General features: G+C 40.1%; 1 protein-coding gene across 2 annotated transcripts in view; it reads right to left on the bottom strand.

Moving 5' to 3' along the window:
- Nucleotides 1–2,330: 2,330 nt before the first annotated feature.
- Nucleotides 2,331–20,021, bottom strand: part of VGLL4 (vestigial like family member 4) — a 90,642-nt gene continuing 72,951 nt past the window's right edge. For both annotated transcript variants that reach the window (XM_084292983.1, XM_084292982.1), the window contains 3 exons: nucleotides 10,328–10,553; nucleotides 6,940–7,060; nucleotides 2,331–5,157 (listed from right to left, as the gene is read on the bottom strand). In XM_084292983.1, the coding sequence (XP_084149109.1) occupies nucleotides 4,889–5,157; nucleotides 6,940–7,060; nucleotides 10,328–10,553 (616 nt within the window). In that variant the 3' untranslated portion in view covers nucleotides 2,331–4,888. The remainder of the gene's footprint in view (nucleotides 5,158–6,939; nucleotides 7,061–10,327; nucleotides 10,554–20,021) is intronic.

The following is a 20,021-nucleotide window of genomic DNA, read 5'->3' as shown; positions in this document are numbered from 1 at the left end:
GCCATTGTGGGTCATCTCTTTTGTAATGTAAGAAGTTATTACAACATATATGGTGGGTTATAACCAACTGCTGTTGTCCAAAGGCTTCTGAATAAGGCAGAAATATAATTTTACATCTTTTCTCTCTCAACTGATTTGGCCTCCTAGGAATATCTGGATTTGTTGCCACCCCTATCAGCCCCTGCACCCTTCTGGGAGCAGTCAGCCCAGCAGTGACAGTTCAGCTGCCGCTTGTGAAGCAGCTTCCGAACTGGTGGTTACGACTCAAACGCACGATGGTGAACTGGTTACAATTTTGAGTTTTGTGCATTTGCCAGTTTTGAAGCCTAGCAGTTCAGATACACAGTGTAGTAGTGTAGCTGCTTTATGAGCAGCTGAGCAGTTGCAGTAGTTCCCTGCTGAGTTCTCTGCAGCAGTGGCGGGAACCTCTACAGCCATATGACTTCAAGATGCTTGCATTCAGCACAGAGCATGGAAGGAGCAAAACTTGAGTTTGTTACTGTCTTTAAGCTCCCTTTACTGTGTCAGATATTTTTTGTTTTAAAGGAACTAAACATTCCGCTAGGTCCTTTCTGTCCTACAGGGTAAGCACAACCTGCTGGATAGGTTCAGTCGTTGTTTTCCAGTGATTAGGTAAGTACAAGGTCAGCAACTAAGCACAGTGCATATGTCCGTATACACAGTTACGTACACCTCTTGTACAGTTATTGTGCCAGTTTAGCTTCTACATGTATTTGCATATAAAGTTCATTTTCAGACCCCTAAAGCAGCTTGAAATACATAGACCCTGCATTCAGGAGAGGTCACTCACTGAGCTATGCAGCAAGATCTCAACTCAGTCTGTTGTATATGTGTGATTTCAGATCTGTCTTCTGAAATTAATTCAAAACAATTTTAAAGTAGCAAAAAGAATTGGGGGGTGGTGGTAGTGTTTAACAGCACAGCTGGATGGTGCCTTTAATTTTGCTCACCGAGAAAGATAAGCTATTATAAATAGTATTACTATGAAGTGTATGTGTACAGACCAGTTTTCTGGGCTGTGGTGCTATGCTTTTGTATAAAATGTATACATGCTGCTAATGAGAAAAATAATGTGTTAAGAAACCAAATTACTGTATTTTTCCTTTTGCCATGTAGAAAGTAGAACACACTATAAGGTACTGACCTGAAAGATAGCAATGCTGCTTATGCTGTTTCATGTAGTCCCCAAAATGTTGATGTAGGGATGTCTTTTTCCTAAAAGGAAACCAGCTCCCTTCAGAAAGCAGACTGAGAGGCGTGTGAGGCTTGTTGTAGTTGGCCTCTCTCCCAAAAACTCTTAAAGCATGTATTTAGGCTTCTTTCCACGGATAGTTAACGAGGGATGGTTTTTCAGATGTGTTAAACTAATCATTCTTGATGTGTTCTCATGGAATCTCCCACACCCCAAAATAGCCATTTACTTCAACAATGTATATGCATGTAATGCCTGCTTTGTTTTTCAAGGCACTTAGTCATTTCAATGACAATACAACAGTAACTTTGTCTCTTGATATTTTTAGGGGCTCCCTTTGGAAATTTGGTGACACATCTGCTATATTCAGAGTTGAAATTCTTCTGACTTCTTGCCTGGTTCAGCCTGATTCACCTGAACTTTCCCTAGATCAGGTAAGAAGAACAATTAATTGTTTTTAAGGATTAATGGTCTCTTATCAGATGAATGATCTTCTGTTGAAATGCTGCTTATCCAAAACACAAGACCATGGCTATCTCCATTTATAATACAGCTGTTGTCTTGAGGGAATAACTTCTGTTCTCTAGATAAAACTTGAAGACTTTGAGAGACAAAACAAAATGGAAGGAAACAAACGCATTGGTCTTCTCACAAACAGCACAGAAATGCTTGACTAGCTGCTATTTTCCAAAACAGAAACTGTTCAGGAGCTGATACTGGTGAGCCACATTAGGAGGATGAACAGCTGCCTCAGCCCTGCATGGAAAGCAATACTGGGCAAACGCTCAAAGACCTGAGCAGTGGGAGTTCTGCCAGTGGCCTGGGATGTGCTCCTAAAGCTGGTGGTATTTCTGTCCATCACGGCAGTGGCAGCAACAGGTTGTCTTTGTAGTTTGAAAGCCTATTACTTGGCGAATGCCTTAGCTGGGGAGGAAGAAACGAATATAGCTATCTCCAGTCACATCAACAGGGTAACAGAGTCCCAAAATGAGATGGGTTTCCTCGGAAGAAAAAAAAACAGGACATGAACGGTAGTTTGTTTCTGCTTCCAGCTCATGAAGTATAGAAATCAGTTTCCTTTCTTACCAAACAATACAGAAGAGTATGTACACACCTGTGATTTAAGAGCACTTTATTGTTCTTTAAGGCTACTTTTAAGTACAAAAAAAAAGATGGCCTGCCAAACCTTTTTTTTTTCCAGGTGAAACAAGGCCACAAAAGAATGGTATATTACAGATTTACAAACACAGAGAGAATCTTTCCAACTGAACTGTAGATAACCTGGCTCTGTGAAGAAACTTCACCACGTCATGATGGTGAGTTCAGTTTAGTTTCCTTCCACCTCCCCCCAACCCTTTGGCTTTCATGGCATTATTGTCTTTAATATATGTTTTACTGGACATATCACATTAAATCTTTATTGCCCTCAAATCCATTTACCTATCTCAGATAAGTAAATGTAACCTTGTAAAACAGCTATTATTGAAAATATTAGCTTTAAAAACATTATCTTATTTGTGTTTACAAAGAAATATAGGAGTCACATTTTCCACAGAGTCCATCTACAGTATTAGTATTTTACTGTTATAATGCTCAGTAGCCTGTAGCAATAACAAACTAGTGGCTATTAATGCTAATGCAGTGTTCTCATAGAATAACTGTGTTCCTGCACTTTTACTGTATTACAGACAAATCTACAACAAAAAAAAGATCAACTTTTTTCTCCAAACAAAAAAATGAATGATTACAATAAAGGAAAGGGAAAAATTAAATAGCTACATATCATTAACAAATTAATTGTTCCTCAAAAAATACCTACAAATTTCTCTGTACATTCTTTACGCACAGCGTAACGATGGTCTTAAAGTTACCTATATAAAAAAGTGTTTTTTTAACAATCTTCCTACAGAGAGTAGGGTACTGAATGCCAAAGCAAGTAAGCGTTGACTACCCAGTAAGATGGTAGTGAAATGTGTAAAACTGGGGGCTTAGGGTTTTTTTTTTTTTTGCCTTTTTTTTTTTTTTTTGATTTTTTAAAGAAAATTGAGCAGCCACCTTCTCAACAAGAGTAAGAGCCAATCTCCTGATCTTTCTACCCTGCACCTTTTCCAAATTAAATAGCTTAACTTTAAAAAACCCATAAAATAAAAGCCACAATGGACCCAATACTGTAACACAGTCCATAATACATCACATGTAGTTTATCTTCCAACTAGTTCTAACTTTCTACACTGAACCAATCATTTCAGGTAACCCAGTATAAAAAAAAAGCCCTAGTTGCAACTGTACTGGGAAGATGGAATGTATGGGGGAGAGTAGTTATACTTAACAAGAAGAAGAGAAGCTCTTAGTACTAGCACAGCTGTGGTTTTTATGCCTGCCTCTATTGCCTAATTTCTAGTTAGTAGCTATTAATATAGCAAATGATAATAAATGCAGTAATACCTGTATAAAGTTTTCTAATGGAGGAATGTATGCTGCAACTTGGCATAGGTTTATGAATAAGCTTACAAAAATTAAAGATCATATTTCACAAACTGTAACAATCTGTTGTCCAGCCAAGATACGTAACGGTAGCAGTTTCTGCAGCTAGTTAAAGGTGGATTACACAGACTTAGTTTTAGGAAGCAAATTCCTGTTAAGCAGACAGTGCTGCAGACAGAAACAATTACTTAGTCATGCGCAAAGCTATAGCATCCTGTACCACGCATCATATATTTCTAAACTGCGTCATTTGAGGCCTGTCCTGAGGCTGTCCTCTTTTGCTGGCTGCTACTAAAGTGAATATCAAATACAAATATCATAGAGTACAACTGTACCAGCAGTAAGTATATCTAGGATTGTTACTGACAAAAATAAACTAATTCTGAAGAAAAGCTAATAAGTATTATGATTCTTACTGTCTATACATTAATAGATACCAGCTATTTTTCATAAAACATGCATCGTTAAGCACTATTGAACCCTCCAACCTCAGCTCTATTCTAACAAACTGCAGTGTTTAGGAAAAAATGCCCGTGTTCTGTAAATTATGCAGTCCAGTTGCAAGCACTAAGCACCTGAAATCTAAAGAGAGAAAGACCTATAACCTGTATGAGACTTCCCCTTCCAAAGCTGTTTTGCTTTAAGAAAAATCAAACTGATAGAAATGTCATCCTTAAACCCTTTTTTCAGCAGTTTGCCCTCAAAATATTAGCATCTTACCAGAAAGTTGCTATGCAACTTCAGTCCTCCTCCAATAGTGCAAATCATACATGACAGTTCTTTTCAAGTATATACATACAAAAGTACTTCACAGAGGGAAAAAAAAAAAAAAAAAAAGCAATGTAAGCAAACCAGACAAATTCTAGTCTCAAGAAGCTAGTACAAGCAAAAAGCTTTTGGGTCAACCAACTATGTGTAATGGCTTTTGTGGATTAGCGTGCATTTTTTAAGGGGCAGCAGATTTGCATCAGAGGTTTCTTTGGTAATTGAGGCAGGAAAAAAGGATGCTACATCATATGAATCTTTATGAAATAGTTCCTGCTATCATCTTTAAAGGGCACCCTTTTACAAATAAAAAGTGAGTACACAAAAAACGTGTTGAAAACTAATCTCCCCTCCCCCAACACTATTTTAAGCACTGTTCAAAGCTCAGTCAAACCATGCAAATTCACAAATGTAACGGTCCTCTCTTCATGAGACTACGGAGGGCGAGTGATTATGATTGACCATATGGGAGGAAGGGGAAGACTGGCCCCGCCGTGAAGCAGACTCAGGACTGCTGGACACTCCGTCCTTCGCAGCTTTAATCTGAAGCCATGTATCCCCAAGTGCTTTGGCAAAGTGGTCATCAACTGATCCTGTGATGGACACAGAGTTTGCCACTGGCTCAGGCTCCTTGTAATTCTTGCCAAGGCTTCGGCGGAAGTGCTCTTCCACCACTGGGTCACAGGCAGTGGTAGCTAGGCAGGGAAAGAAGATAAAAAATGCATTATTTCAGTGCAGGCAGGAATTCTTTACATCATTATAGAACTGGTAGTGAAAGTGGGGGTGGAGGGGGAGGGAAGAAGATGGAAGGATATAAAATGAAAACAAAGAATTGAGCTTTCTTTCTTTGAGTGACCTGCACCAGGTAAGTATTTTCTATATAACTACTGTTCTCCCTTAAATTAGTAACAGGATTTTTACACAGCTGCAGTTCTGATTCTGTGCAAACCCTCTCCCAAAGTAATCACATAGAACTTATATTTAGGCTTAAACAGAATTAAAGATGGGAACAGTTTCTGAAGTCAGCTGCCGAGCCTTCTGAAATCAGTCAGTTGGGAGCAGGACCCTGTCCTAATTTACTGCATGCCAAAAGCTGATGTCAGGGTTTCATCCTGCTTGATATGCTTGTTACAAGAGCCAGACAGAAAACAGCATGAATCGTTACCTCTGTATCAGGTACTACTAGCATTAAAATGGTGTTATACAAGAGGAACAAAGAACCTTAAAAATCAGATTTTGAATAATAGCAATAAATAGTTCCTCAGACTAAATATTAGAGAGTTGCAAAATTACAACTTAGAAACAAAATCTGTGCCTAAATTATCTTTCAAAAACACTTAAAAGCATGGGATCTGTGCCATTGTCCTTCATGCTACAAAAAAAGGTTTGATGGGTCCTACAGTAAATCAGTATCACGCACAAACACCTCATCAAGTGACAAGAGAGAAATATTTTCTGGAAACATTTTTAACTATTCCAAATCCCGTACAACTTCAGCTGGGGTCTCAGTGAAGAAGCTTTCCTTAGACAAGTAACAGCAGTTTTCTAGAAAACTTCTGTCTTAGATCTCTAACTGCCGCTATCTCCAGGTGTAATGTATCCCCCAGGGTCTCACTTCAGCTTCTAATTCCAGTTTTCAACACTACATCAATCTTTTAAAATAAGTAAATAAATCCTATCATGGTCTTTTAGGTCCCTATGCATGTCATCCTGGTGCTCTTACATTGCCACATTCTGGCTGATGAAGCTGCCAAGGAGTTGAACCAACCCAGGGCATTCTGTCTGAAAGGCTGTGTGCCAAATCTCAGCATCAGTAGCTACAACCCAATAGGAAGAAGACTGTGCTCTTCCCCTAGTCACACACTGAGAGAAATTGAACACAAATTTTCCAAGGTTCGCCAGCATGCACTGCATGAATTGCATGCAAGGCAGAAAATGCCATCCCTGGGTTGCTATAGGAACTGCCCGCCAAAACATGTTGTGTTATCCATGCAGAGAAAGGTGGAGGGTATGTGCTTTGGAAGAGTATTTGTACCTACAGGAAAAGATTTTTCTGACTGCAGCTGAATCATAAATATCCACTGACTACTGAAAGGCTGGGGAAACTAAAACACGGTTGGATTTGCTGGTCCTGTCTGCTTGCTGTTTGTCAGCTAGAGTAAAATAAATAGAATGACTTATTTGGCTGTATGCTTGCTTGTGTTTTGGTGTTGTTTAAAAAAAATAAAAACTTAGCAAATTAAGAAAAAAGAACACCTCTCCCTGCCTTCTGCTGTGGCATGGCACTGATGGTTAGAAATACTGCAGAGGGCACCTGTGCTGGTACGCCTCTGGGTAGAGAAAAAGACTTGCCTATTCTTTCACCTCCTTTTATTCTTGGTAATACACCAGTGCCTACACAGTTAAAGTTAGTGAATGATTTTGCTGGCCTCCACATGTAATCAGTCAGGCAGTTTGAATGCTGACAGGTAACTTACTGCTAGAGGGTCTTCTGTAGGCAGGCACAGCCGAACCGCAGCCGCTGTGAGCAATGGGGCAGTGGGAGAGGTTGCAGTTCCGGTTGTTGGCAGAAGCACACGTAATGACAGATGGACGGTTCTAACGTGGAAGAAGAAAGTAAACTGTCACTCAGTGAGATAGTTAGACAAACTACAGGAGCACAACACTGCAGAATCAGTTGATATGTACATAACCGAACTGAATCCCAGCACTGAAGTAACTCATAGAATATCCAGTTCAATAAAGTGCATTAATATCCCAAATATTCAGCTATTATTTCCGTCTGTCTCATTAAAAAATACATTACATTTCCGTAATGGTTCTTAGTTATTTAAGTGGCAAGCTGCCATACAAAAAAACAGATGGTATAAAAGCATTAAGGTGATTTTTGTAAGGACAGTTTCAATTTTGTTTGCATTACATATGCAGCACTAAATGCTTATTTCATTATTTATCCACATCCTTGGAATTACAGGACAAATTTTAAAGGTATGCACCTTCTGAGTGTTAACCAAGTTTTAATGGCATCATTTTTCATTCAGAAGTTAGCCTAATTCTGTACTTCAGCCACAAAACAAGAAGCCAAGAAGTATAAAATATTAAAAGCTCCTGAGCAAGTTTTGACTGTAAGTACTTTCCTGTTGAAATTAATCTGCCTCTCTAGCACTAATTAATGATCATCCTTTTTCATTCAATGAAATACATGCAAATTAATCAAAATATGTATTCACATAATTTTAATTCCACTATGTATACTTTCTACAAAGCATAAATACAAACTGCTCTCCTTACAGCTCTTTAGCATGTAAATGTCATATTGAAACAATGTCTTAGGAAAAGAAATGTCCCAGTTTCACCAGATGGCTAAAGGGAAATAATGCAGGTATTGAACTATTTTTGCTTTGCATCTTTGGTATATTTTGTTACATAAGGAGTCCCTTCTGCTGTACTCAATTCAAGTTAATTGTTCAGTGTGCAAAAGACTAACAGAATTAATGTAATTAACACAGTTTTAATTTCTTGTCCATTTTATAAATCTCCACAGCAAACCTGCAAAAATCACGATTTTACCTAACACCATACAAAGTAAATGATGAAAGCAAGAGTTTTCATTGTTTAGTGGTCCTCTGGTCTAGACAGAGTAAGAGCAAGACCAAAGTAAACGAGATGAGCTTTCAAGTGAAGATTTAACTCTATCAAATTATTATTGTCTGGACACAATCAGAACAAATGCTATTCACATCTTACTGCACTAACAGAAAAGTCAAAAAGTAAAGAAAAAATAGTGAGTTCTTTGATTTTTCTGTAAGAAGTTCATGTATGGCAGTTTTTTTTTAATTTTTTTTATTTTTATAAGGGGTGAAATTTCGTGCCTCTAAGAAGCTGTTTGGGCACTGTATGCATGCATTTTTAGATATTCAAGACGTGAGAAGTAGAGAGAAGTAACAAGAGAGCTTGTTTCAGGAATGCATGTACCAATACCACAAACAATTTGAGAGGGAGGGATAAAGCATCTTACAGAATCCCCTGGTATGATTCTGGGTATACAGGTGCACTGAGCAGACTGTACCTATTTGTATATAAATACTGAGATGAGAAGCTGAGAACTTAGCAACAGTGACTACAGCACCTGTACACTGCCTAAAATTGGAAGGTATTTTTTCCTGTTCTCTGTCAGAAATATACAGTAAAATGAAATTTCATTCAAGGTGCTAAGGTAAAAACAAACAAACAAACAAATAAAAATGTAGGGTTTCTTATTGTTCAATACATTTTTCTTCTTTTTATGATTTCTACTCTGTGATCTTGGCAAGGTATTACCTCAACATCCTACTTCCTCAAGAAAATAGATTGTAATCTAGCTCAAAATGTCAAAGATAACAAAATAGAGAAGAATCTGGTAATAGGCAATAGGAGTGAGCCCAAGTCAAACACTAAAATAGAAGAGTGTCAGCGGTGTGAGCTGCCAAGCTGAGGAGCAGCAGTAACACTATCAAAGGGCACCAGTGTCGTCAGTGGAAGCCTGTCCCTTCCTCTTCTGTCATCACTGAATGCTGAGAGCAAAGAGGAGCTGTTCTGCACAGAACAATAACTCTGTGACCTGGTGCCAACTGATGCAAGATATCAGTGACACTAGTGTAAAGCTAGGCATTTTGGCACAGCAAAATATAAAAGATTAGTGTATGTAGCCAACCATGTTAAAACGTATGCAGTAGATGTAAAGTATATGCTCCAGTGGAAAAAGGCTTTCAACAAATTGCTTATAAAAAAAGACAACCTCCAAAAGACCATCCACTCCAAGTGTTTACCCTTTGCAATACATCATTGTAGGTGAGGAAGAAGGGAAGGAAGGAAGGAAGAGCTTGGGTACATGGGCCAATTTAATTTCTCATCACAACTCAATTATCTTACTTCACCTCCCCACTTGTGAGAAGGATAAAAGCACGTCTAGCACATAAGAAAACTGTTTTTGTATAACTTGCACAGAGATGGCTCATCTTCAGCAGTTCTCAAGGAAAACAAATACAATGTATATGATGGCAAGCAAAATAAAAATAAAAATAAAAAATAAATAATAAAAACCACACACACACACAAAAAAAACAAAACCAAACAAAAAACAACAACAACAACAACAACAACAACAAAAAACACAAAACAACCAACCAGCCAGCCAGCCAAAAGCAAAACAAAAACCATTCCTGCATGTGGAAATGAAGTGTAACATTATCAAAGATCATTACACTTTGCTTTAGGAAAAGTCATCATGAAATAGTGATCCAACATTGGTCTGGAACAACACAGTGAATGCTTTTGGCCGGCTGAGACAACTGATGTCACTCCACCTTCTTTCACTTGAAAAATTCAGTGCAAAATTGTATTTAATGCCTTTTCTGTCACCTCTTCCTCAGCAGTCCTGGCAGGGTAAAGCTGGTACATAGCAGCCGTTGGCTGGATAAAGGGTAGAAATGCACTCATGGATTGCCAGTGGGAGCACAAATAAAAACCCTCTTTATCTCTGAATTGCATCAGTTATTGCCTAACAGGTACTGGAACCTTGCTTATCCACAGAGCAACTCAGACTTTGCATTCCCAATTCAAACCCATGGGTTCAAAAGCTTAGTAAAGAATCAGAAGCAGCAGGGCGGCTAGGAACTCTCTGACATACATTTAAACACCAGAACTTACTCACACAGAACACACTGAGCTGTGGCATTCGCTGTGCATTTTTAAAATACACTTTGCCTGCAGAATTGTATCGCCTATTATTGTAGCTCACAACATGTTCTGCTTACGTCTGGGAAGTCCTCTCTGTGCCTACAGCAAGGATTTCTACAACCACCCAGAGCTTCTAGAAGCCCGTACCTGCTGCCGTTCCACAGAAGTCAGTGTAGGTGTGATGCCGACTGTTCGGGTTGCATCCATGCTGTTTTTGGTCAGTGCTAGAGGTTGATCCATGGTCAAGCTTGGGATTGAGGCGTACATGGCGTGATTGGCGTGAAGGCTCATCGTTGGGGCAGCAGCCCTCTCTATTGGGCTGCGACTCCTCTCTCTGTGCTCCTTCCGGTAATCTCCGTTGGCAGTCTTGTTTCTGATACAAGAAAGAGAAAAATGTCAGAGGACTTACTGATTTTTTACAAGCTGTAATGACATACGCAGCATTCAATCCCTTTAAGAAAGGTGAGGAAGGGCATGTTGCTTGGCCTGGGGGGGTGCAGCATCCCTCATTACGGTACCCCTGGTCTATCCAGTCAACCCCCAGCAAAGACAAGCACATGATTCACACCTGCAAGCTCCGGCAACCAACTTGTCTTTTTTTCAGAATTCTTCAGAATTTTTTTTTTATAATTTCCTAAGATATTTATCTAAATGCACTGAGCTAAAACAACAACTGGTAATAACTGATCTGTTAAGATCGGACACCCTCACATTTAAAATACCATTAGTCCAGCTCCGCCCCCTAACACTGCAGTATTCTCTAAGCACTGCTGAAGCCCAAAAGTGTTTTTTACTCAAAAGACATGGGTTGATACCAACAAATACAGTGAGTCAAAGCAGGAAGCACAATTTTCAGAGCAGCAAATGGAAGAAGCACACTACACTGCACATCTAATTATTACAGCTAGCCTTTAGAAGAGTCATTTCAAACTCCTGCTGAACGATAAAACTCAGCGGCAGTACTCGCGCAGTTAGGCTGTCACTCATTGCAATTAACAAAATCTGATCTTGTACTCATGAGATATTTCAGTTTCCATACGCCCATAAAGTATGGTGTCAAGTGTTCACCCCTTCTTGAAAGGGAAAGCAGCACGTCAAAGGAACGGTGCTTCCTCCGCCTTGGTGAGGGCAGCCACTCGCAGCTGCCGGCAAATGCCGAGGTAAGATGGGTACGGCTGGCAGCCTGGCACAGCCCCCAGCTGCATGCTGCTATAGCCACTGCCTTGGTGGAAAACACCAACCTCAGCCCGTCCTTCACATAAGGAAGAACTAGAGGAGAAAGCTGGTTCCTTGGAAAATACGATCTGTCTTCAGCAGCTCTTGCTGAAGTTCCCTGAACGTCTATCGCAGAAATGGGTAAAATCTATTTACAAGCTTTTCCCCCAATTTTTAAGTGCATCACAGCAAATTAATACACAGGAACAATCTTTAAAAGTGCTCTGATGAATGTTAGGCAGAGACAGAAAAGAAATAGAAAAATGCTTTCTCTGATAATGGAAATATGGATGTACGAATAGTATCCAGTATTGGAACAAGTTACAAATCCAAGAAGATGCTGCCTATTGCAACGCCCGAGAGTCTCAGAAAAGGAATGGTAAGGGCTGAAGGGGGGGAAGCTATGCAAACAGAGGAAAATGCGGAACGCCAGGGTTATTAAAAAAATGCTATAGAAATATAGAAATCTTGCAGGGTTATATGGGGAACAGTCACCAGAATAGGGATACAATCTGTAGCCGTTCAGCCCCCTGCCCCCCAGCTATCGCTTGTCCCGTAACTGAGAAGCTGCAGATCAGCAGAACCAACCATCAAACCTCACCTTTAAGGTTTCACAGCTGGTGCCCAAGATGTTCTCTGAAAATCATGTGTGTCTTGAATCCCTCTTTATAGGCCAGATTTAGATGCTACAAAGCAGCACACAAACCACAAGGAAATACATTCTCAGTGTTACATTTAGGTCTTTTGCCAGCTTTGGTACCATTTCAGAACACAAGACTACTTTACAGTATCAGCATTCAGAAGAGAGAGAGCTCAGGATTGCGTTGCTCTGAGCCAATGACTGATGCAAGCGTGTGACTTAGTGGCAGCAAAACAGACTATATTTAAAGTACAGTAGCCTCATCTTAAGTTACAGTGCAGAAGACTTCCAATGAACACTCAACAAGCTGTAATCCTTCACTACCCCCTGAGAAGCAGGCTGACAAACAGTACGCCTTTACGGACTGCTTTTGTACCTGGGCAACAGCCGTCAGAGAGCCTGGTATGTAACATGTGGAAAGGCAGCACCAAAATTGCTGTTCAAGTGAGAAGGGCGGAGATGCTGTGTAGGGATGGCTCATTCTTCTCACTGCAATGCACTATCTTTGGTGTCTGCAAGCCAAAACCTTGATTTTCAACTAAATATTACTGGTCTACTGCAATTTAAATAACAATTCGGAGGCTAAAAAAAATCAAATACAGCTACAGTAGATTCCTACTTTCCACTGCCTCAAATTAAACAAAAAACAAACCCTGCTCAGAATGTCAGAAGGATTGTACTTTGTCTTAATAAGCATGAGCTAGTTCTCAAAGGAAGAACTTTGTTTTCTCCACCAAAAATACTTGTAAAATGAAACCAAAAACGTACCTACACCAGTTTGTGTTGTTTTTGTTTTTTCCTTAGAACTGTGATTTCAACTTCTTAGAGCTGCATTTACATGAGGGAGATGAGAGAGAAGGCTGTCCAGTGGCCAGAGGTGAACAAACCTACCCAATTCCCAAGCAAAATAAATTCACTGTTTTACACAGTATTTCACCCCTCCTTCAAACAAATAGTCACGGCCCTGAATACTGGTGGCTGCCAGTTTTGCTTCCGAAAAGAATGAACTTTCCTGCAAACATTTTTGAAGAAGAAGGGACCAAGAAACTGGGCAATGGGATCAGCATGAAGGCAGGGAGCAGCACAGACCTTCCTGCAAGGTACCTAAAAGTAGAAGAGTTCTCTCTGTAACCTCAGCAGGCCCCACCCCGATCCTTTCTGCAGGCAAGTAACTCCCTCCTCCTCCATCACAGCAACAACTCCCAGACTGAGAACAATTTATACTCAAAAATCTGCTCAACATCTACCTTAAGATAAATAGTCTTGGCAAAAATGAGAAATACCTGAAGTTCCTACACCCACATCAGGTATTTTTTCTGAGCCCAGCTCAGAATTGGACAGCGCTACGTAGCGTAGGAACGTGATAGCTCTGCCCCTGTGAAAGCACACCGGCAGTCCGCAGTCCCTCCTGTTCTGCTATAAATAGCAAATCCCACAGACATCTGACTCCACTTTTAAAACTACTGTATGTAAAATTCATTATTTTCACATTACTAAGTATTAAATATGTCTTTAAAAATAATTTTCTATTAAAAATGCCTTTATTCAACTGATTTTTTTTCTCTTTATTATTGAGAAAAGTAATCTGAAAAATGTAGGAAGTGCAAATTTGGCTATCTATAAAAGAGGCACCCAACTTGTAAATTAGAAATAGTTCTGTTCTTGCTAAAAAGCCAGACCACAGGAACGGTATGAAAACTGTTACTCTATTAACTTATGTGAAAACAGAATTCGATGTAAATATTTCATTACAATATTTTGTATATTTTTCTTCTGACTACAGTGATGAGACTTCTGTTTTGGAAAACTGCTCTGTTCTTGTTCTGCTTTTAGATGCTTTGACTGAAGAGGCAATCAGAACTGCATGTGTTTCACCATAATTGTGTTTCACCACAGTGAATTAGCTTCAAAATCCCCCACGTGCTGAACAAGTACAGAGATGCATCTCTTAGTTCAAATGCAGGGTCAGAAAGTTACAAAGGAGGATTTCTGGCCACGTTTGAAAAATAATTTGAAAATTCCAAACAGCTTTACCAACCCCCGACTCCACTTTGTCTTAAAAGCCATCAGTTACCTAACTTGGACCCAGCCCTCAGAGGTGCATCCGCCAGTGCATCTCCACGGGCTGGAACACGGCTCTCGGTGTCAGGGGGGAGCTGAGCCAGCATCAGGCAGTGGGACGGCACTGCCGCAGCCTTACATGTCACCCTTACCTCCCTTCTAATGGAGTTATCCAAGCTACTTGCAGGTTTATTTTAGCAAAATTATACAACTCCAGCCTTAAATTCATTTCTCCAGCACTTGAAAAACAGACGCTGTTTTCCATGTTTCTCCCCAATGAATCATAACTGAGGCTCCAGCACTTACCAAGCATCATGTGCTCAGATGCATGTCATACCAAAACCACACACATCCTGACTGCTAGCTCAAAGCCTGCTTCAGTTCACTTCTCAACGTTTGGTAATTGAAAGCAATGTTTCAGTCCTCTGCCGGAAGCAGTTCAGAAGTAGCTAAAATGCATTGTTCTTAGATATTTTCTGTACAACCTTTAAACGCAGCTGTTCTGTCCACTGGCACCAAGTGGCGGTAATTCACGCTTGTCCTGGAGGAACAGGCTAACTCTGCCAACTGCTTAAGGAAAAGGAAAAAAAGAGGCCCACCGAAGGGGACAGTTTTGCTTACACTCACTTCCAGCCTTAGATTGCTAAGGAACAGATGCCAAAAGTATTACTGTACCTCCAAGTGAAGAAATCACAGACGTTTCACACTCCCTTTGGCAGAAACAGAGCTCTAACTTGAAATGGTTGTATTGTAGGAGTGTGTTTCTCTTGCAGAAAGAACAAGTATCCACTTACATTGCTTCTTAATTAGCATGTAAGATGTTTTTCTTCACACAAACACAATGCATGCTATGCTATTGCTAAATGAAAACTATTTCATTTGTGTAACTTAATTCAAATATTATTATTTTTGGCATCCTTTATAATGTTCATTTTCTGACATCATCTACTGTACTTACTCACTAACACTCAGGCTTGAAAGAGGACAGCTGCTTTTGTTCCAGACCACTTAAGGATTTACAGGCCACTGATACAAAGTGTCTCCTCGATCACTTCCTGCAGACCCAGCCATTCATACGCATTGCTGCTGTTATTGTGAGGTGGCAAAACAAGAACAGAAGATATTGCAAAATACAATGATATATATCCAGAGGGGGAAAATCCTAAGTTGTCCTTACGCATATTTTTTTAAGCAATCTAAATTTCCTTAAAAAAGAAACGAACAACAGAAACCTGAAAATATTAGCTTTTTGCTTGCCATGTGTCAGCCAATTACCTGAAGCATTCAGGACATGAAAACCAGCCCAAACTGCTCTTCAAACTCGGTCTCCCTTGACTGGCGGCCGCCTAAGTACAGGACCCTTTTTCCTCCCCTTCTGTAAGCTCCGTGCCTCCCTCTTACGTTGAGTAGCCCTTCCTTTTTATGGCTTAGCACTCCATCCCAAAAAGCTTCCATGTAGGCGACTTGCAACAGATGATTGTTTTTGCAGGAATCGTTTCCTCTACAGAACATGGGCATGTTCTCTGGACATCCGATATGGTTTCCTAACAAAGATAAAGAACACCTCCCCCTTTTTTTTTTTCTGCCACCACTGCCATTTCAGTGTTACTTGTTTGGTGCATCCCCCCTGCAGGGGGGCTTTTGCCCTACCTAGAACTCTGGTTCTGCCTAAGGCAGATAAAAGGGGTGGCTGAGCTCTGCTAATGCCCTGCTCACAGCACTGCTACAGCAGCTCTACGCTGTGGCTCTGGAGGACGTGTTAGGACTGCGAGAGCCCTGCAGCACAGCAGCTCCCGGTCCAGCTGGCTGCCCAGTGATCTTTAACCAAGGTCTGCATCTGGCAAATCTGCCAGTTCGTCCCCCATTCTAGTGGATAAGCAGGTGGCAAAGTTTTCACTGACCATCTCTGGCTAGAAACAACTCAGCAAAGGCACCCAGGAAGTTAAGCACTGCCTCAAAGCTTCTCCAGCCACCTATAATTAAACTTCACTCTTCCCTGAAAAGCGCTTTTGTTCTTTTGAATTTTTCTTGACCGTCAGGCTGTTTGGAGAGTTAAGCATCATACTTACACAAGTTCTTTAAGCTCAGAGGTATGCATGCACTACTGATTTCCCCCCTGCTCTCTCCACCCTCTGTAATCAGAAGGTTGCAGTTCCTTCCCATTAAACTTCAAATTATGATTTATTTTTTTTTCAGCTTACTGCTATAGCCAGTGGAAAACCCTTTGAGATGAGAAGTCAACTTAAATAAAACAATCAAAACATATTAACAAGAACTAGGATAACCTTACATACAAATATAGGTCAGACTTTCTAAATTTATCCTTGCTAAACCAAGATTTTTCAGAGTTTAAACCTTGGAGTGGATAGTTACTTCCAAATGTAATCAGCCAGGAAACAATAAATCACAGTAAAAGAAAGAAATAAAGAATAAGCTGTAAAACACATAAAGGAGCATCCCATCACTGCCTGCCTGCAGCAAGCGACACACAAGTGCTTCCTGAAAGTGTAATACTCACAAGTATGAAAGAATGCAAGAGAACCACATGATGTAAGACCTTAGTCAAAAGCCAAACCCACAAAACTGAAATCTAAATCTAATGTACAGTAAAATCAATTAACGCAATCCCAGATCCTACTTACATCAAAAAAAGGAAAAGGAAATCACCCAAATCTCTGTTCACCCACTGCTATTTCTGCTCTGCTCTTCCACTGGCTGCTCACTCACCTCCAAACCTCCTCAAGTCAGCACCTGATGGCTTATTTTGAAGTACTATAACTTTTTGAAGAGGTCTTATGTGAGGTTATACCTGAGCTGTCAATAGCAAATTGTAATATACAGTAAATATCTGCAAAAAATCTGAAATGGTAAGCAATCTATTTTGTTCTGCTGAGGTTAACAGTATAGATGAATTAGCCTGTTGACAAATTAAATTAAAAAAAGACAAATCCCTACCATCTGAAAAAGGAGAATGACAGAAAGTTCCAGCATTTCAGTATTACCGCAATAACGAGTGTCCAAGTATAACAGGACATTGCAGTAATGATAAAAAAAAAAGTTTCTTAAAATGCACCATTGTGGCTACGATTTCAGGAATGTAAACATGAGCCCATTTCATTTCTTCAACATGTTGTTAAACTTTGGGATCTAGGTGGAAACCAACATCTGACTACAGCTCTCATCTGCTCTGGGTTTTTAGCGATTTGGGGATAAAAAAAAGTACTCAGCCAGTCTCATTAGCCAAAGAAAAAAAATCCTTCTGGTTCTTTAAACTGTGACATGACATCCCTGGCTTCCCTGCTCTAATTATTTAACACGGTGTCACAGAACAGCATGTTTCTTGGAGGGGCGACAGGAGAAATAACCGAACCTTTAAGATTTACCCGATGCAGCCACCTCCCCATAACTCTACTCAAAGAGCAACAACAAAGTAGCTCTGGTTTCGTTTGAAAAAACACACAATATCCTAAAAAATACATAAGGGAAGAACCATTTCTGCCAACTGCGAAGACCAGAAGACAGAAGATGTAGATGCTACAGAGCTGGAAAAAGGCTCTGCAGAGGCTGCAGTCTGTCCTTACAAGACACGGGTACTGAAATTACAGAGTACTTTTTTTTTTTTTCTTTTTTGGAAGATATTTGCAGTAAAACTACAAACCTCATACAGATCAATGCAGACCTGACACTCAACCCTAGGCTTGCCAGTCAGGACCCAGAACTAAGGTCTCATTTCTGTCTCAAAAGCAAATTATACACAAGTCACCATAGTACCTGGGTGCTTGAAGGCACAATAATCTAATTCTGAGAAAGTCAAATTAAGCTGATGAAAGAGAGGGACGCCAGCCAATGTTGACATCTGGAGTGCAAGTCAGGCTACCGCATATATTGGGATGAAAAGGACCTGATCTAGAAAGGGAAGTCACCACCGGCATGGAAACTAGAACTATCTGTGCAGAACTCTGAGCTGTTTCGCATCCATAAGGCACTTTGCATTGCTCAGAGGAGAAAAACATCCAGAAAAGAAAGCGATAAAAGATGAGGTTACAGAGACACTTCAAACTTTCCCTAAAATTTCTAACAAACAGGAAGGAAAATCCAGCAGTTTAAGGAAAGAGTGAAGAGGCTTCGAGGAGAAAAGAAGGTCAGAGGGGTTACTGGAAAGATTCAGAGACGGGTACAAATTAATCATTTTATAGCTAACTGCAATGCCCACCCAAGAACTTCTGGCAGGCAATTCCTCTTACATTCTGCTCATTCATGTGCTGGGTCACGTGCAGCTTTTATACTTCAGCCATGTTAACATCCTTTTGAAGTCAAACTTGGCACATGCAACAAACCTTTCATACCGAGTCACTGGAAAATACTGTAAAAACTATTTATGATCACACAGAGAAAACTATGGGCCAATGTCAGGAGAAAGCTTGCATATAAAATACACACGGCAGCGGGTCATGCCCTAGTGCAACGAGATTAGCCACATACATGTGTGCTCAATATTGCCAGGGTACATCACAGTCTGTTCTGCAGGCTCTGGGAAAACTTGGTGGTGTTGAAACTCAATGGTGAAACTGTGCAGAACTGTTAGAGGAAATAAAAAATGGCAGTTAAATTTTCTTACAATATTTTCTACTTTTTGATTTGAAAAAAAAATATAAAATACTTGCATTCATTACTTAACACCTGTCATGCAATGATTTTTGCAAAAGTTGAAACTAGCTTAAGTCAATCCAAGAACCCCAAATTTGCAAAAGCATATGGATTTTAGTTAGTTCAATCACGCAGAAGATTTCAACAGATGGACTCATAGGGCTGAGGAGCAGATTAATCATTTTCTTCAAATACACGAAGTGCAAAGTAAAAGATGTCAACATGAGAATGGAAAGTTTACTTAGGAAGAGCTTTAACAACACAAGCTATTCTGGAAATAAGGTCAGAGTGCTGGAATTAACTGTGTCAAATTGTCAGGAGATAGGATTATAGAGATTTGTTTTCCAGCATGAACAATTCTTAAGAGAAAAAGGAAAATGGGCCTGGATTATTAATGCCTAGAAATTATGGTTTCTCTCCATCAGATGCACAATGTAATGTTAGCAGATGTGAAGCAGGGAAAGCTGAGAATGCACATTCATTCAATTTCAGACAGAGATTTCAAAAATATCCAAAAACCAGGCTTTAGACCTTTAGACAAGAAATGGTATTTAAATAACTTTATTATTATTTTTTTTAAAAGATTTTTCATGGGCTGTTTTATAAAACAAATAAACATTTCATTAAAACTTTATTGAAACTGTTTGTAATTGCTAATAAAATCTGAACTACTGGAACCTCTAGAAGCACTATAAATGCACTAACAGCTTCATTACATTTTGCACAACTACTCCTAGCAATATAGTAAAATAGTTCCTGTGAGAAGCTGATAACCAAAGCAGCCACAGCAGCAGCACCTCGCATCAGTTACTCCTGCTTTCGAAGTGCCCAAGCCAAAGGTTGTCAAATTCTGCAGTCAACAGCTTCACCTCTCTTCTGGCTTAGGGGAACCTTCAGTCAGAAAAAACAGATCACATGGAAAAGCATCTGGGCTTTCTGTTTCCACCCTTCCGAAAAGACTGATGTGCGAACACTAAATGTTACTGATGTGAAACCTGTGACAGCAAGGGTCAGGAAGCGTCGCTCCTTCTCTCAGACGGGATGAAGCAACGCGTGCCCACAGAGGCCATGAGCAGCGGCGAGGGCCAAGGTGCACAACGGCAGGACTTTGATAGGAGCAGGGGAACCGACCTTAACTTGACTGCAATGAGCGACTGCCCCGTTATTTGCAGCAACTGTACATCTGTGCCACATTAAAGGCTACATGAAGCAGTAATTAGTGTGTTCTGAGACTTCTCCCAGATGTTTTGGAAAGTTTTTCTCATGGCTTGTAGAAAT

Source organism: Netta rufina, assembly GCF_964035555.1.
Source record: "Netta rufina genome assembly, chromosome: 10".
Taxonomy (NCBI): domain Eukaryota; kingdom Metazoa; phylum Chordata; class Aves; order Anseriformes; family Anatidae; genus Netta; species Netta rufina.
The sequence above is the reverse complement of the archived record's forward strand: the minus strand, read 5'-3'. Positions and strand labels throughout refer to the sequence as shown.